Source organism: Hemiscyllium ocellatum, chromosome 19 (assembly GCF_020745735.1).
Source record: "Hemiscyllium ocellatum isolate sHemOce1 chromosome 19, sHemOce1.pat.X.cur, whole genome shotgun sequence".
Classification (NCBI taxonomy): domain Eukaryota; kingdom Metazoa; phylum Chordata; class Chondrichthyes; order Orectolobiformes; family Hemiscylliidae; genus Hemiscyllium; species Hemiscyllium ocellatum.
The window spans coordinates 17,270,593-17,289,210 of record NC_083419.1 but is presented as its reverse complement, the minus strand read 5'-3'; the positions used below and the strand labels follow the sequence as shown (position 1 = coordinate 17,289,210).

The 18,618-nt window shown below is 42.4% G+C and overlaps 1 protein-coding gene across 2 annotated transcripts in view; it reads left to right on the top strand.

The window, feature by feature from the left end:
• The window catches only part of cry1b (cryptochrome circadian regulator 1b), a 29,352-nt gene extending 12,277 nt beyond the window's left edge, over window positions 1-17,075 (top strand). Inside the window, exons 7-12 of one of the 2 annotated variants that reach the window (XM_060839712.1) lie at window positions 706-1,017; window positions 1,894-2,045; window positions 5,033-5,235; window positions 12,295-12,393; window positions 14,855-14,958; window positions 15,255-17,075. In XM_060839712.1, the coding sequence (XP_060695695.1) occupies window positions 706-1,017; window positions 1,894-2,045; window positions 5,033-5,235; window positions 12,295-12,393; window positions 14,855-14,958 (870 nt within the window). In that variant the 3' untranslated portion in view covers window positions 15,255-17,075. The remainder of the gene's footprint in view (window positions 1-705; window positions 1,018-1,893; window positions 2,046-5,032; window positions 5,236-12,294; window positions 12,394-14,854; window positions 14,959-15,254) is intronic. The other variant, XM_060839713.1, reaches the window with a different exon arrangement.
• The last annotated feature ends 1,543 nt before the right edge of the window (window positions 17,076-18,618 follow it).

The window sequence follows — 18,618 nt, the reverse complement described above, 5'->3', positions numbered from 1 at the left end:
CAAGTATACACAATACTATTCTGATTTCTTACTTTTCCTGTTACTTCACGGAAAGTGGAGAAGGAATACCAACAGACCAGTTACCTGTCATTGGCAGCTTTCTATATCAGAAGTGCTGCTGAATTTGAGACAATCAGACTCGCCGAAGAGCTGTCATTGAAGATTATAATTCACAGGATGTTGTACATGACGGCTTCTTGGCAGTCTTTTGTCTTAGTCGCTAGTGATTCTTCCATCAATGGAATCAAATGTAATGTTTACTTCTGTATAAACCTGACGTTGGAATTATGCAGTAAGTGCAACAAAAAATATATTTTTTTCTTTGTAGGAGTTAGCAAGTATGCACTAGAGTGCTTACAGATCTTTTTGTTGGCAGTGAAGCATCTGAAAATAAGTTAAGAGTCTTAAAAATCAGAGGATTCTCAAAATTGCATGAAGTTTGCAAATGGGAATAAAATCAATCTCTGATCTGACTCCTACTACAGGGATGCTGGCATTCAAGGGATACCTGAGCAGAAAACTAAAAGGGATATTAGTTGACTTTGTTCCCACGATATGAGAAAATAAAAGTAACCATTTCCTTCATTCATGGCACCTGTAATTGATTTTACCCAGATGTACTGTGCCTATAGTGAAATTATCAACATATACATTGTTCGCTTACTATGATGTATATGGTGAGAACTTTCCCTCCTTTTTCAACAGGTGAAGAAAAACAGCACTCCACCACTATCCCTTTATGGGCAGCTGTTGTGGCGTGAATTCTTCTATGCAGCAGCTACGAACAACCCTAGGTTTGATAAAATGGAGGGAAATTCGATTTGTGTCCAGGTTCCATGGGACCGGAATCCTGAGGCTCTGGCTAAATGGGCAGAAGGAAGAACAGGATTTCCTTGGATCGATGCAATAATGACACAGCTGCGTCAGGAAGGATGGATCCATCACTTAGCCCGTCATGCAGTAGCTTGCTTCTTAACCAGAGGTGATCTCTGGATTAGCTGGGAAGAAGGAATGAAGGTGACTGAATTATGGTTGAATTGTTAAGATAGATTTCCCAGTCTGCGTTGTCCTTTTTGTTACAGCTGACGTCACTGCTCACATTATAGCCATGCACTGTTACCCATGAATGATCTGTCAAGATGCTTTGCCTAAAGCAACTTGGGATTTACTATACTGACTGCTTGCACAGTCATCTCACATTTATTTTGTGTATTTCATTTTTTTTTCTGCTGCAAGCTGTATATTTCTTGTTGAAACTTGTCTTTCTGGGCAGTGGTAATCAAGTGTTTTGCCCTGGTGTCATGATTTTTCAAGTGTAAAATCAGCAAGTGAATGTTGCCAGGGTATTTTGACCATGTGGGACATTACAGCCTAGCTGTCGCAGTTTTACATGCAGTAACCTTATCTGCATTTGTAGCTTAGTTCACATCTTGCATGGTCGTCTTTCTCTTTCAGCAATTCCCCACTACTCTCTCATTGGCTCACATCATCAAGACATTCAATGAGTTATGCAAAAATATTTGATTGGGAAACCAATTCAAGTAGGAGGTCGCTGAAACTGAAGACACATTCACTTTGATGGAGTTAATAATTTTGAAAACCTGGTTTTTCTAAATACTGGTATTTCTAAAGTTTCACATAAGTTAGACTGAAAATAACAAATTCTTTGTCCTGATGCAGAACTCAGAATATTAATGAGCAGTTTGATTCTGTGGCCAAATCAATTACTATGTATCTAGCGCACACATCTCTATATTAGGAGCACAAATTTGTAAACTTTACTCTTGGGATTTCAAGGGTCTTTTTAATACTACATTACAAGAATTCCAGAACAAACTATTGTGTTACTGCTCCAGATTTAATTGTTCATTGTCATGCTTGTTGTTTTTATAGGTATTTGAAGAGTTATTACTGGATGCTGACTGGAGTGTAAATGCTGGAAGTTGGATGTGGCTGTCCTGCAGCTCCTTCTTCCAACAGTTTTTTCATTGCTACTGTCCTGTGGGTTTTGGACGTAGAACTGACCCCAATGGAGATTATATCAGGTACTTAATAGATTATCTGTTATGGAGATAGAAAGATACGTGTGCTCCCTGTATCACATTCACATTTATACTGAAGCTTGGCTCGTGGTGCCCTTATCAAAGTGTCCCTGCTTGTTTAACACTTGCCAACTTTCTGTACCCAACCCAGGGGTAGTAGTAGGGCCCTTATCAACAAGTCAGTCACTTTGATCTCTTCATAACTTAACCACCTTTTTGTGTTCTATAAAATTCCAATTATTATCCATTTCCCCCCAGGTTTACCCCTCTAGGCTTCAACTGAGTGACTTCTCATCCTCAAGGTGAGATGCCAGAAGACTGGAGGTTGGCTAACGTGGTGCCACGGTTTAAGAAAGGTGGTAAGGACAAGCCAGGGAACTAATAGACCAGCGTGCCTGACATCAGTGGTGGGCAAGTTGTTGGAGGAAATCCTGAGGGAGAGGATGTTGTGCATTTGGAAAGACAAGGACTGATTAGGGATAGTCAACATGGCTTAGTGCATGGCAACTCATATCTCACACACTGATTGAGCTTTTTGAAGAAGTAACAAAGAGGATTGATGAAAGCAGAGCAGTAGATGTGATCCACATGGACTTCAGTAAGGCATTCAACAAGCTTCCCCATTAGAGACTGGTTACTAAGGTTAGATCTCGTGGAATACAAGGAGAACTAGCCCATTTGGGTACAGAACTGGCTCAAAGGTAGAAGACAGAGGGTGGTGGTAGAGGGTAGCTTTTCAGACTGGAAGCCTGTGAACAGTGGAGTGCCACAAGGATCGGTGCTGGGTCCACTATTTTTCGTCATTCATATAAATGATTTTGGATGTAAGCAATAAGAGGTATAGTTAGTAACTTTGCAGATGACACCTAAATTGGAAGTGTAGTGAGCAGCAAAGAAGGTTACCTCAGATTACAATGGGATCTTGATCAGATGGGCCAATGGGCTGAGTAGTGACAGATGGAGTTTAATTTAGATAAATGTGAGATGCTGCATTTTGGGAAAGCAAAACTTAGCAGGATGTCTACACTTAATGAGAAGTTCCTGGGGAGTGTTGCTGAATAAAGAGACCTTAGATTGCTGGTCCATAGCTCCTTGAAAGTGGAGTTGCAGGTAGATAGGAAGGCGTTTGGTATGCTTTCCTTTATTGGTCAGAGTGTTGAGTACAAGAGTTGGGAGGTCATGTTGCGGGTTTACAGGACGTTGGTTAGGCCATTGTTGAAATATTGCGTACAGTTCTGGTCTCCTTCCTATCGGAAGGATGTTTGATTAGATTAGATTAGATTAGACTTACAGTGTGAAAACAGGCCCTTCGGCCCAACAAGTCCACACCGACCCGCCGAAGCGCAACCCACCCATACCCCTACATTTACCCCTTACCTAACACTACGGGCAATTTAGCTTGGCCAATTCACCTGACCCGCACATCTTTGGACTGTGGGAGGAAACCGGAGCACCCGGAGGAAACCCACGCAGACACGGGGAGAACGTGTTGTGAGACTTGAAAGGGTTCAGAAAAGATTTACAAAGATGTTGCCAGGGTTTGATGATTTGAGCTATAGGGAGAGGTTGAATAGGCTAGGGCTGTTTTCCCTGGAGTGTTGGAGGTTGAGGGATGACCTTATAGAGGTTTATGAAATCAGGAGAGGCATGGGATTGGATAAATAGATAAAATCTCTTCCCTGGAGTCAAGGAGTCCAGAAGTAGAAGGCATAGGTTTAGGGTGAGAGGGGAAAGATATAAAAGAGACCTAAGGGGCAACTTTTTCACACTGAGGGTGGTACATGTATGGAATGAGCTGCCAGTGGAAGTGGTGGAGGCTGGTACAATTGCAACATTTTAAAAGGCATCTGGATGGGTATGTGAATAGGAAGGGTTTGGAGGGATATGGGCTGGGTGCTGGCAGGTGGGACTAGATTGGGTTGGGATACCTGGTCGGCATGGGCGGGTTGGAGTGAAGGGGTCTGTTTCCCTGCTGGACATCTGACTATTTCATTTTTATTTTCATCTTCACTTATCTATCCTTTTAATTTCATTGCCTTTTTTGTCCTTGCTCTATCTCTTCATTGTATAGTCTTAAATGCTACCTTCCATTATACCATAACTCTTGTGCTCGTGATCATTGACAAATACTTGTAACCTTACCAGCCATCTGTAATTTTCTCCTCCACTGTAGTTTTAAAAGTGGCTATCGTAGCTGATTTGTGAATTAACTAATGTTTGATATCTCTCCCTTTTGATTGTATGTGGGAAAATAATCTGTTTTCAACCGGGAAGAACAAACCTATAACGCACAAACTGTTCTCCATATAATCCTGTTTTTACGATTAAGCTTTAAGCCAAAAAGTAAGATTGACTTTGAGTCATAATTTCAAAGGATTGGAATCTCTCCTCTGATCATTTTGGTATTGCAGAATTGCCAGGTCAGAAATTATACCTGCTGACCTGGCATAAAATCAGAGCAAAAGGAAAGCCACATGTAACAGAAATGGTAGCCCTGACACACACTTGCGTATTGGCTTGTGTAGATGCAATGAGCTGATCAACCAGCTTCAATGATGTGCTGTTTGGATTATAGCTTGATGTGGAGTTGTGGGGTTGGACTGGGGTGGACAAAGTCAGAAGTCACATGACACCAGATGACACTTCACCTGATGAAGAAGCAGCACTCCGAAAGCTTATGATTTCAAATCAGCCTGTTGGACTATAACCTGGTGTTGTGTGATTCCTGAATGTTACCAATAAGTATGCTTTGCACCTAGGTGAGTTAACTTAGTGGTAAGATGTTTTTATCTTAAACTTTGGGTTGACCTGGACATAAAGTTGATCATGACTCAAATATATATGGCTTTTTTTTTCTGAAGTACAACTTTTTAGAATTATATCTGAATCATCATTTTTTTTTTAAGTTTCATGTTAATGTACAGTTTATGATAAATAAGATGTATGGATGATGGTGTTCTACTGAGTGCATGTCCTGGTTGTATTTTTAGGAGATATCTGCCAGTCCTCAGAGGTTTCCCTGCCAAACATATTTATGATCCTTGGAATGCTCCAGAGAGTGTACAGAAAGCTGCAAAATGCATCATTGGTGTTCATTATCCAAAACCCATGGTGAACCATGCTGAAGCCAGTCGCCTGAATATTGAACGAATGAAACAAATCTACCAGCAGTTTTCTCGCTACAGAGGCCTGGGTGAGGGGAGAAATAACTTTTCTTAAATTATAGTTTTTTTTCTCTTTAATGTTAAGCAGTAATGCAGCAATCTACAGATAAAAGACTCGAGACTTGAAGAAAGCTTTGTAAAGAAGGCAATAGTATGATTGAAGATAGGGGTTCATTGCTGCTTGATGAGTGAGTTTGGTTGAGTGAACAACCTGTTTAAATTAGCAAACAGCCATTTCAATGCCTTGTTTCTGATTAGGTACCTTGAATTCATTAACTTAGAGGCTATTTTTCCTTCTGACATTGAGAAGCATTTGTCTGATCTGATGCCAAACTTCCTGTCTGGTGTCAAGTGAAATAATTCACTGGAAGTAGGCAGCTTCCACCAAATCACTTCAGGGCAATCACTAAACATAAGTTATCTTTATGAGACACCATACTAGCTTTGTATCATCCACAGACCATACTACAGGCAAATAGAAGAAGTAGCCGAAACTTGTATTCTGCTTGAAACATATCTGTGGATATTGGCCTCACCCTGATCTGAAACTAAACACCAGCATTGATCCTCAGTCAATAATTTCAGTCTACCTTACTTTTTATAAACTGATTTTCCCAATGTTTGCAAATTGAATCTTGATTCAATTTCCTTTGAGAATAGTGGTGATTAATCTGGTCACATGTAAATTAGAGTACTTGTTTTCAAATCTCTCAAGATATTTGTGAGGACATCTTATCATACTGAGTCAGCTCACTGTTTAGACCCACCATTAGTAACCCTATTTGATTTAGAATGTGATGTTGCTGTTTGTTTCTTATTTTGTCCACTTCAAGTTGTTGGTCTTTCGTAATGATGTGTTCTCCTGACTGGGTATGTCTTTTTGACATTTGTGATCCCAAAGTGCTAGGGAAGACTCCTTCTGAGTAACAACCTGGAAATTGAGTGACATTGTATTCCTTTCCACTGCTATTATTTGTTGGGAAAACCTACTGGTGCCCAAAGGTCCTCTTCCCATTCTGCTTTCCTGTTTGGGCCTTTTTTTTGAAAAGGGAATGATTACTAGCAATGTCTGAATTTATCTGTGTATATATATTTTATTTATCTAACTAACTAGCTAGCTTTGACTGGTGCCTGGATTCATTCTTACCATGAAAATGTCTTCACTTTGACTATTACTAATTTAAAAAAAATAGATTAATTACCTTTTTTGGTCTGTATATTTTACTAGGAAGCATGAAGCATGCTTTGCACATTGTGCTGCACTAGCCATTCCTCAGGCCATATGAGGACTTCTGGGCTCCATTGTGTGTTCTATGACAAACTATACAGGGTTTTTAATTCCATTCAGGAACAGGTATGCCATGTTGAGCAATGTAGGCATATCCTCAAGGCCAACTATCCTAAAGGGAGAGTGTTCATTTATGTAACTTGTTACATAAGACCATAAGACATAGGAGTGGAAGTAAGGCCATTCAGCCCATTGAGTCCACTCTGCCATTTAATCATGGCTGATGGGCATTTCAACTCCACTTACCCACACTCTCCCCTTAGCCCTTAATTCGTTGTGACAACATATCAATCTCTGCCTTGGAGACATTTAGCATCCCGGCCTCCACTGCACTCCCGGCAATGAATTCCACAGGCCCACCACACTCTGGCTGAAGAAATGTCTCCACATTTCTGTTCTGAATTGACCCCCTCTAATTTTAAGACTCTGCCCACGGGTCCTAGTCTCCTCGCCTAACGGAAACAATTTCTTAGCATCCACCCTTTCCAAGCCATGTATTATCTTGTAAGTTTCTATTGGATCTCCCTTTTAACCTTCTAAACTCCAATGAGTACAATCCCAGGATCCTCAGCCGTTCCTCGTATGTTAGACCTACCATTCCAGGGATCATCCATGTGAATCTCTGCTGGACATGCTCCAGTGCCAGTATGTCCTTCCTGAGGTGTGGGGACCAAAACTGGACACAGTACTCCAAATGGGGACTAACCAGAGCTTTATAAAGTCTCAGTAGCACATCGCTGCTTTTATATTCCAACCCTCTTGAGATAAATGGCAATATTGCATTCGCTTTCTTAATCATGGATTCAACCTGCATGTTTACCTTGAGAGAATCCTCGACTAGCACTCCCAGATCCCTTTGTATTTGGCTTTATGAATTTTCTCACCGTTTAGAAAGTAGTCCATGCTTATATTCTTTTTTCCAAAGTGCAAGACCTTGCATTTGCTCACATTGAACTTCATCAGCCATTTCCTGGACCACTGTCCCAAACTGTCTAGGTCCTTTTGCAGCCTCCCCATTTCCTCTGTACTACCTGCCTGTCCACTTATCTTCGTATCATTGGCAAACTTCGCTAGAATGCCCCCAGTCCCATCATCCAGATCATTAATATATAACTTGAACAGCTGCGGCCCCAATACTGAACACTGTGGGACTCTGCTTGTCACCGGCTGCCATTCCGAAAAAGAACCTTTTATCCCAACTCTCTGCCAACTCAGACAGCCAATGCTCAATCCATGCCAGTAGCTCACCTCGAACACCATGGGCCCTCACCTTACTCAGCAGCTTCCCGTGTGGCACCTTATCAAAGGCCTTTTGGAAGTCTAGATAGACCACATGCACTGGGTTTCCCTGCTCTAACCTACTTGTCACCTCTTCAAAGAATTCTAACAGGTTTGTCAGGCATGACCTCCCCTTACTAAATCCATGTTGACTTGTTCTAATCCGACCCTGCTCTTCCAAGAATTTAGAAACCTCACCCTTAACGATGGATTCTAGAATTTTACCAACAACCGAGGTTAGGCTAATTGGCCTATAATTTTTCATCTTTTGACCTGATCCTTTCTTGCTGCAAATGTGTTGCTGGTCAAAGCACAGCAGGTTAGGCAGCATCTCAGGAATAGAGAATTCGACGTTTCGAGCATAAGCCCTTCATCAGGAATAAGAGAGAGAGAGCCAAGCAGGCTGAGATAAAAGGTAGGGAGGAGGGACTAGGGGGAGGGGCGATGGAGGTGGGATAGGTGGAAGGAGGTCAAGGTGAGGGTGATAGGCCGGAGTGGGGTGGGGGCGGAGAGGTCAGGAAGAGGATTGCAGGTTAGGAGGGCGGTGCTGAGTTGAGGGAACCGACTGAGACAAGGTGGGGGGAGGGGAAATGAGGAAACTGGAGAAATCTGAATTCATACCTTGTGGTTGGAGGGTTCCCAGGCGGAAGATGAGGCGCTCCTCCTCCAGCCGTCGTGTAGTTGTGTTCTGCCGGTGGAGGAGTCCAAGGACCTGCATGTCCTCGGTGGAGTGGGAGGGGGAGTTAAAGTGTTGAGCCACGGGGTGATTGGGTTGATTGGTTCGGGCGGCCCAGAGGTGTTCTCTGAAGCGTTCCGCAAGTAAGCGGCCTGTCTCCCCAATATAGAGGAGGCCACATCGGGTGCAGCGGATGCAATAGATGATGTGTGTGGAGGTACAGGTGAACTTGTGGCGGATATGGAAGGATCCCTTGGGGCCTTGGAGGGAAGTGAGTGTGGAGGTGTGGGCGCAAGTTTTACATTTCCTGCGGTTGCAGGGGAAGGTGCCGGGGGTGGAGGTTGGGTTGGTGGGGGGTGTGGATCTGACAAGGGAGTCACGAAGGGAGTGGTCCTTGCGGAACGCTGATAGGGGAGGGGAGGGAAATATATCCTTGGTGGTGGGGTCCGTTTGGAGGTGGCGGAAATGGCGGCGGATAATACGTTGTATGCGCAGGTTGGTGGGGTGGTAGGTGAGAACCAGTGGGGTTCTGTCTTGGTGGCGGTTGGAGGAGCGGGGCTCAAGGGCGGAGGAGCGGGAAGTGGAGGAGATGCGGTGGAGGGCATCGTCGATCACGTCTGGGGGGAATCTGCGGTCCTTGAAGAAGGAGGCCATCTGGGTTGTGCGGTGTTGGAATTGGTCCTCCTGGGAGCAGATGCGGCGGAGACGAAGGAATTGGGAATATGGGATGGCGTTTTTACAGGGGGCAGGGTGGGAGGAGGTGTAGTCCAGGTAGCTGTGGGAGTCAGTCGGTTTATAATAGATGTCTGTGTTGAGTCGGTCGCCCGAGATAGAAATGGAAAGGTCTAGGAAGGGGAGGGAGGAGTCTGAGACAGTCCAGGTGAATTTCAGGTCGGGATGGAAGGTGTTAGTAAAGTTGATGAACTGTTCAACCTCCTCGTGGGAGCACGAGGCAGCGCCGATACAGTCATCGATGTAGCGGAGGAAAAGGTGGGGGGTGGTGCCAGTGTAGTTGCGGAAGATGGACTGTTCCACATATCCTACGAAGAGGCAGGCATAGCTGGGGCCCATGCGGGTGCCCATGGCAACTCCTTTAGTTTGGAGGAAGTGGGAGGATTGAAAAGAGAAGTTATTCAGGGTGAGGACCAGTTCAGTCAGTCGAAGGAGGGTGTCAGTGGAAGGGTACTGGTTAGTGCGGCGGGAAAGGAAGAAGCGGAGGGCTTTGAGTCCTTCGTGATGGGGGATGGAGGTGTACAGGGACTGGATGTCCATAGTGAAAATAAGGCGTTGGGGACCGGGGAAGCGAAAATCCTGGAGGAGGTGGAGGGCGTGGGTGGTGTCGGGGTTACAACAGCGGTCTTCTAATCATCCGCGACTTTCCCTGACTCCAGTGACTTTTGAAAGATCTCAACCAACGCCTCCGCTATTTCCTCAGCCACCTCCCTCAGAACTCTCGGATGTAGCCCATCGGGGCCAGGAGATTTGTCAATTTTAAGACCTTTTAGCTTTTGTAGCACTATTTCTTTTGTAATGGTAACCATACTCAACTCAGCCCCCTGACTCCCTTTTAATTGTTGGGATATTACTCCTGTCTTCCACTGTGAAGACTGACGCAAATTACTTACCAAGTTCTCCAGCTATTTCCTTATCTCCCATCACTAGCCTTCCAGCATCAGTTTGAAGTGGCCCAATGTCTACTTTTGCCTGTCGTTTGTTTCTTATGTATTGAAAAAAACTTTTACTATCATTTCTAATATTCCTGGCTAGCCTACCTTCATATTTGATCTTCTCCTTCCTTATTTCTCTCTTTGTTATCCTCTGTTTGTTTTTGTAGCCTTCCCAATCTTCTGATTTCCCACTGCTCTTGGCCACTTTATAGGATCTCTCTTTTTCTTTGATACATTTCCTGACTTCCTTTGTCAGCCATGGCTGTCTAATCCCTCCCCGGATAATCTTTCTTTTCTTGGGGATGAACCTCTGTACAGTGTCCTCAATTATACCCACAAACTCCTGCCATTTTTGCTCTGTCTTCCCTGCTAGGCTCTGCTTCCAGTTGATTTTTGTCAGTTCCTCTCTCATGCCCTCATAATTACCTTTGTTTAACTGTAACACCATTACATCAAATTTTGCCTTCTCTCTTTCAAACTGCAGACTGAACTCTACCATATTATGATCGCTGCTTCCTAAGTGTTCCCTTACTTTAAGATCTTTTATAAAGTCTGGTTCGTCACATAGCACTAGGTCCAAAATAGCCTGCTCCCTTGTTGGCTCCATGACCAGCTGTTCCAAAAAGTCATCCTGTAAGTATTCCAAGAATTCCCTTTCTTTGGATCCACTGGCAACATTATTTACCCAGTCCACCTGCATATTGAAGTCTCCCATGATCACCGTGACCTTGCCTTTCTGGCATGCCTTTTCTATTTCTCAGTACGTGTTGTGCCTCTGGTCCTGACCACTGTTAGGAGGTCTGTACATAACTCCCATTATGGTTTTTTTTTGCCTTTTGTGGTTCCTCAATCCCACCCACACAGACTTCACATCATCCGACCCTATGTCATTCAGTGCCATAGATTTAATTTTGTTCTTAACTAACAAGGCCATCTCGCCCCCTCTGCCCACCTCCCTGTCTTTTTGATAAGTTGTAAATCCTTGGATGTTTAACTGCCAGTCCTGAACCCCCTGCAACCATGTGTCTGTGATGCCTACCACATCATAATCATTCACAATGATCTGTGCCGTTAGTTCATCTACTTTGTTACGAATGCTATGAGCATTCAGGTAAAGTGCCTTAATGCTAACATTCTTATCATTAGAGATATTGGAAGTCATAAGATGTCCTAGGTTATCTTTCCTTTTTGTTGCATTCCTAATCTGCCTCAAGGTTAAATCTACCTGCATACATGCTATCCTCCTGCTTGTCTTTCCATTTAACTCCATACTCCCTGTCGCTATCACTTTCCTTCCTCAGTCCCCCTCCCCCCCAACTCAGAAGTTTAAAGTCCTACTGACCACCCTATTTATCCTCTTCGCTAGAACATTGGTACCAGATCGATTTAGGTGGAGACCGTCCCAACGGTACAGATGCCCCCAATTCCAAAACTGATGCCAAAGCCCCATGAAATGGAATCCCTCTTTCCCACACCAATCCCTTAGCCACGTGTTTACTTCCCTAATTTTCTTATCCCTATGCCAATTGGCACGTGGCTCGGGCAGTAATCCAGAGATTATGACCCTTGAGGACCTGTACTTCAATTTCCTTCTTAGTACTTGATAATCCCCAAACAGGTCCTCCACCCTAACTTTGCCTATGTTGTTAGTCCCAGTGTGGACCACAACAACTGGATCCTCCCCCTCCAACTCCAATATACTTTCAAGCCGGTCGGAGATGTCCCACACCCTGGCACCGGGCAGGCAACACACCATGCGATCCGGCTTGCATAATGCAGTTCTGCCCTGTCAGTGTGATGTGCAGCATATTTTCTGTTTGAGACTGAAGATGGTCCCGCAAGATAGATCAGTTTTAGATATATCTAAATATTTAAAAATGAGAATAAAGTACAAAGGCTGGGATCACATTTATCATGAGAACAAGTTTGTACTCTTAGTTTTCTTTCAACAATATCTAGTGTTGGTCTTCAATAAAAAAAATGTTCTGTTTGTTAACAGAGCAGTTACATAGAATATACAGAAAACCAACTGACTATAAGTAATGTGTTGCAATAAATGAAATGCCAGTCTTTAGCGGAATACAAATTACAAAAAAACATCTGCTATCCTAACATTGCAAATTATGCAGCAATTTGATAAATGGTAACTTTTGTTTATGAAAGTTTACCTTGCTTTTAGGTCTTCTTGCTTCTGTGCCTTCTAACCCTAATACAAGTGCCGGACCTACGGAATATTCACAAGGAGGGAGCACACATGGATGTAGTAGCATAACAACAGGTAGATGCTTTTGGAATGGGGAAGCAATGTGAAAGGTGAAGCTGCAGTTTTACAGATAGACGTGTATTCAGGTTCTCTTGGTACACTCTGTTGTATAATCATGTATAATCTTTATTTATAAGCAAAATACTGCATGTGCTAGAAATCTGAAAGAGACACAAAGTGCCAGAGATATGCAGTGCCAGATACACTCAGCAGGTCTGACCGCATCTGTGAAGAGAGAATTAGAGTTAACTTTAAAAGGGAATGTGGCTACCCCAGTTCCAATCCTTTTTTGGTTTATGATCATTTACAAGTTACTTTAAAAAAAAAACAATCCTGTTGTAGTTCACTGTGCAAGGTGGAGTGATGGCTTGTGCTTAGGCAGCTGGCAAGGCCAACCAGGTTTTCCATTCCTCATTCCTGTCACTGTCATCTAATGGACTTATTTTAGATATTTTTAATCAATCTGTTCAGCCATGGTATCTCCACCATCTGGAGCAGGTGGGACTAAACTTCTAACAGTCAGGAAGGAGGGATCCCATCAAGAGTGAAACATAGCCTGGGTGAATATATAGTTTAGGGAATTTGGCCATATGGGAATTCAGTGCAGAGGAGAAGGACATGATCTTTGCTCATTTTTGATTCATAACTTATAAGGTTTCTTATATGATCTTTGAAGCCTGCTGTCAGGACCTAGCACAACGGTTAAATCAGAGGTAAACCATTCATTGGTTGGTGAAAGCTGCTAATTTGGGTAACTATTATAGCTTCAATTTGGAAGTAAACTATGTATGATGTAGGAGCTGGTAGACCCCGATGTGGTTCATAGTAACACATCTGTGGCAGTGGTTACTTGAAGAACTCTGGCTCAAAGCTTCAAACACTGCAACAGAGGGAGGGGGAGAGTTACCTGAATGCTGTGTTTCAGGAAGCAGTCACACCCTTGGATTAACTATTTCAAATTGACCAGGAGGGTGTGGCTATGAGTGAGGATGGTTGAGGTAGTGCTGAAGGAGGCTAAGCCCTTGAACTTGTCCAACAGCTTTTGAGCTTCTTGTTCTGAGAGGATGAGAGTTGGGGCTGTAGGGAGGCTGACCGTAGCACCTTAATGCAGGGAGCCAATCAAGATGGGGGAGAAAAGAGCAATGTAGTTTAACTTGTGATTGTATAGTCAGGGGAAGGAGAGAGCTGTTCCAATGGGACTGGTTCCACCTGAGTCACTCTGGTACCAGAATATTTCTGAATAACTAGGGCTGTGGGTAGGAATTTAATCTAAATATTGACGGGGTTGGTTCAGTTGTTGAAAAATGTCGTGCTGGAAAAACGTAGCAGGCCAGGCAGCATCCGAGGAGCAGGAGAATCTACGTTTCGGGCATAAACCCTTTAGGTATTGATTGGTTCAGTTGCATAGAAATTTATGAAAAGAGTTAAAGGGGATGGGAGAGGGCTCAGCAAAGGTTTAAGTTTCCAGAACAACATGGTGGCTCAGTGGTTAGCACTGCTGCCTCACAGCGCCAGGGACTCGGGTTCAATTCCCGCCTCAGGCAACTGTCTGTTTGGAGTTTGCACGTTCTCCCCATGTCTGCATGGGTTTCCTCGGGGTGCTCTGGTTTCCTCCCACAGTCAGAGTAAAATATGCAGATGAGGTGAATTGGCCATGCTAAATTGCCCAAAATATTAGGTGCATTAGTCAGGGGAATGGGTGGTTGGGTTGCTCTTCAGAGGGTAGGTGTGGCCTACTTCCACACTATAGGGAATCTAATCTAAGTATTAGGACCAAGCATGGAAATGTAAGGAATCTAACTTCAGGCACAACAGGTAAAGGGACAACTATAAAAAGAGGACAGATGGAATACAAGTTGAAGTGTGAGGTTATGCATTTTTACTAGGATCAGAGGTGTAGACTATTTTCTAAACTGGGAAAGATTGTAGGGAGGAGTGTAGGGAACTGACATTTAATGAAGAATGAGCTTGTTTATTGTCATCCAACAGAGAACACAAGTTTGTCAACAAATTAAAGCAAATTTAAAATAGATTTCAAAAATGTAAAGAATCTATCTAAAAATATATCCATTAAACTTCAACTGGCTGGATTAATGTTTTCTGATTTTAAGTGATGTGCAAGTTAATTGAATTATGTTGCCACTTCCCTATTTACCTAATGCCATGAAATAAATGTATGCATTCACGTTAAAATTTAAATAAATCTGTTCCTTTTAGTGATGCTTTTTTTTTCAACACCGTTTCCTGTAGCTAGCTGTACAAAATATAACAGAATAGAATATAATACCCGGTGTGTGTGCAGCCGATCACTCCACTGACTAAGAATGCACAAGGGACCAGCATCCGCATTACAGAGATTTGTAGCTTGTTCAGTGTTTTATTTTATAAACATACAAGCATTGTACTGAAAGGACATTTTGTCCATTTTAAAGTAGGCTTGATTTTAGCTGACATCACTGGTGATCTTTTATTTCAGGCAAGAGTTTCTTGGTTAGCAGCCTAAGCTCCGGAAAACAGCCCAGTCTTGGTGAAGGAATACCAAGAGTGGAGCCCAAAAGTCAGAGGCAAATCAATGACTAGGTAAGGACATCCAGGCACACTTAATACAAGTCATTTTTAGGCACAAATGACAGATGAGAGACCATTAGGTTCATTAAGGTGTTTTACCTTCTTTATTGGCATGTGGCCATAGCTTTTCCCAGCCTATTCCAATATCTCTTTGTTCATGTAACCATTGGAATGTCTATTGTAAAATCTAATAAAGGAATTAAAGTTCTGGATTAAATATTTTAGAAATTACTTTCAGATGTCCTTTAGGGCAAAATGAACAGTTGAGCTGGACACATTGGTAAATTCCATGTTTATTTTTCTTTCAGTGCACTTGGAAACAAGGGAAAAATAAAAGAATACAAGGACGAATTACAAGAGGGAAAGGTTAGAGTACACATTGAGCAACCTGGACCTTTTTTTATTTTTAAGAAAAACTTTATCTGAAATATGGGAAGGAAAGATTGGGAAATACATTCTATAAATGTTTGAGTCAATTTGACAAAAATGTATTGTCGGAAGATTGGAGTGAAAGGTCATATTAAATCCTGCTGTAAATATTTAATTCGAATTTCTGAAGTTAAACACTGAATTATTGATGGCATGTTTAGTTATAGACATCTATTTTTATAATATATTCATAAACAATATTTAAATAATTTAGCATTAAATTCTGTAATTTCTTTTTAAAAGTGATGCTGCAAGTAGAGTATTTGATTGGGAAATGCTTTGGTTCCTTTTTTCACATTGGGTCTTATAACTGACCCACTCCTGCCTGTGTTTCCCCCGCCTACTTCAATTAGGTCCAACTGGCTGGCATTTTTTTAATTGAAACTAGCCAGCACTTGGCTGGTATTCACATGAAAGCATTGAGTATCCACCAGTCAGTATAAACTTACACAAAATTGTATGACATGCTGTAAATACTTGCCATAGGAGTTCAATGCAGGAAATACAGGGCTAGATCTCTAACTCCACTCAGGAGCGGAGACAAGCAGATATATGCAGATATTCCCACTTAGCCTTGAGCAACATGTCACATTCTGTGAACTGCCTCTCCACATACAGTGGGCAGTCAGTTCACTCCGGTCAAGGTCTATAAAGGCCTGCTGTTAGAGGATGACTGCAATTGTCCAGATGGCCCTCCAGGTTTGTGAAGTGGTGGAAGATCATCCAGTCAACTGAAAGCAGATGCCTAACAGCAAAGTTTGGTGGGGGAGATACAGCAACACACCAATACTGGCAAGTTTGGATGCCTCCCTGAAAATCTGGATGTAGCTGAAGTGATAGGCTGGTGGCTCACCTGCTGGTCCTCTATTTATGATTTTTAAAAATATTGCAGAGATAATATTCCATTCGCCCTCTATTTCTGAGTCTGTCCAGTGTCCTTAATTGGATGGCAAGCTCATTCTCTGTTTATTATTTGGACATTTTAGGAAAATGACAGGCCACAAGCTGTGTAGGCTTTTGACCCCTGTACGAGTCTTACAGTGGTTCATGAAACTCGTAGGAACATCTTTGTTTAAAAGATCAAGGAGAAGAAATGTATAATCACAATTGCTTGCATTAAACATGGATTTAGCTAACTGAATAGCAGCTGCTGTTTGCATTTATATAGCATGTTCAATGCAGTAAAACATTCCACTGTACTTTATTGTACTTGTACATTGATTTTGCGCAATTTGTCCCACTTCCTACCCATTTCCTTGATTGGAAAGATTAGACACCTCTATGACTAATTGTCAGACAGGAAGTTTGTCAATTCAGTGAGAGTGGATAGATTGAGAGGGGGAGTATTCAGATAGCACTCGGTCTATATATGAAAATTATGCTATAATGCACACTAACTCTCCAACTGTGCATAGGGTGAACACAGACCCTCACTGTCTTTGTCTTTTAAATATTTGTGTTGCACCTGGTGAAACTGTCAAAACACAAGCTGGAAAATAATGTATAAAGAACTGTGGATGCTGGAAATCCGAAACAAAAACAGACATTGCTGGAGAAACTCAGCAGGTCTGGTGGCATCTTAGAAAGTTATCAGTTTACATCCGGTGACCCTTCTCCACAATACCTGCTGAGTTTCTCCAGCTGTTCCAGTAACTGGAAAATGTTTATTTTTAAATTGAATAAAATATTATACTAAAGTGTTTGTTTCTGTTCGTTTGTTCTCTGTTCATATGCATTAATTGTGTTTTTTTTAAATGTTCACTTGTAGCCAAATTGGGGTTGGGCCAGTATGGTAGGCCACGTGGAAGGGTATTAGGAGAGAAGACTCGGAAATGGGGAATTAAAAACGAACTAAAATTCTGCAATTGTGAACATGAAACCAGTCCTGTCTATGTTAAAGATTTTAATTTTTACATACATATTTAATTAAGATATCACAGTAGAGCTATTCAATAGAGGTTTTTTCAAATATCTTGAAGATCTTATGCTCGAAGTGTTGACTCTCTTGCGCCTCCTGATGCTGCCTGATGGGCTGTGCTTTTCAGCACCACACATTTTGACTCTGATTTCTAGCACCTCACTTTCTCCTAATTTAATTTTAAATACCATATGAATTATAGTATTCATACTATAAATAGCTGAAGAGATATAAAATTGACAGTGTTCCAAGCAATTTTCTCCGATTATGCCGTGGTTGGGTCTGATGATATTTGCAGGCATGTGATCTACAAGGTCACATTGATCTGTGGTGTACAAGGTTCAAGTTGGTAGTTTGATGGAGTATTTTCTACTTTTTGGGACAAGTCCCAGCTACAATGGACAAAAGTTCGGCAACCTAGGAGAACAAATGGGCTCAATCGACGTTATTATTGGTTCACCAGAATAGGATGTATTACAGCAATTCCCCAAATTACTTCCACACCTCCCTCGTGACCTGGGGTTTCTTCCCTAGCAGCACCGTGCATGGAATGCAACTGGAGTGAGCTCAATTCAACCTCCTCAAGACTGCTGCATCAGGGACCAGAATTGTTCTATTCTCCCACTAGAAGATTTATTCCCAGTGAATTCAACCCAAATTACAAGCGTGCCCCCAAGGGACACAACTAATTCACACTTAAAAGATCACTTAAAAAGGAAGCAATTTATAAATGGCTCAAATTTTGCAGTTGGTTGGTGCTTGTGGCTGAACTATTGGCACAAGATCAACATCAGCTGTAGTATCAGCAAGAAATGGACGACTAATTAGAAGGTACTCACACATGTATCCAACTGCTGCGAATCCTATTGAAGATTGTTCACTTGTCAGTGAATTTTACGGCCAGGCATCTGGGTCTGGCCTGTCTAGGATGCCTCTATCATGGGAAACTAACCAGGAATCTATACGGCTGAGATCAGCATTGTCGGCCCTAACATTTCTGCTTTTTATGTCTGTGTCTCCAGAGGTAATGTGTTTAAAGTTCTCTCAGCCACTTTGGTAGCTGCTGAGAAAAGGCAAATGTGGAGGTATAGTGGCTAGCGAATGGGTGAGGGGCTAGGATGGCAGCTGGAGCAGTCAGGTGCCAAATGTGTAAAGTGGTATAGGTGGTGGGTTGGGTGGGTCAAGTGCCTAGGCGTAGGAGCAAGTGAGGTATGATCAGAGGGGAATTGAGTGTCTGCAGCTGGGATTGGAAAGTCAGTTTTATTGTTAGTGAGGAGCTGGAGAAGATTTTAATCCTGTAAAGTTTCCTGGCTAACTATAAAGTA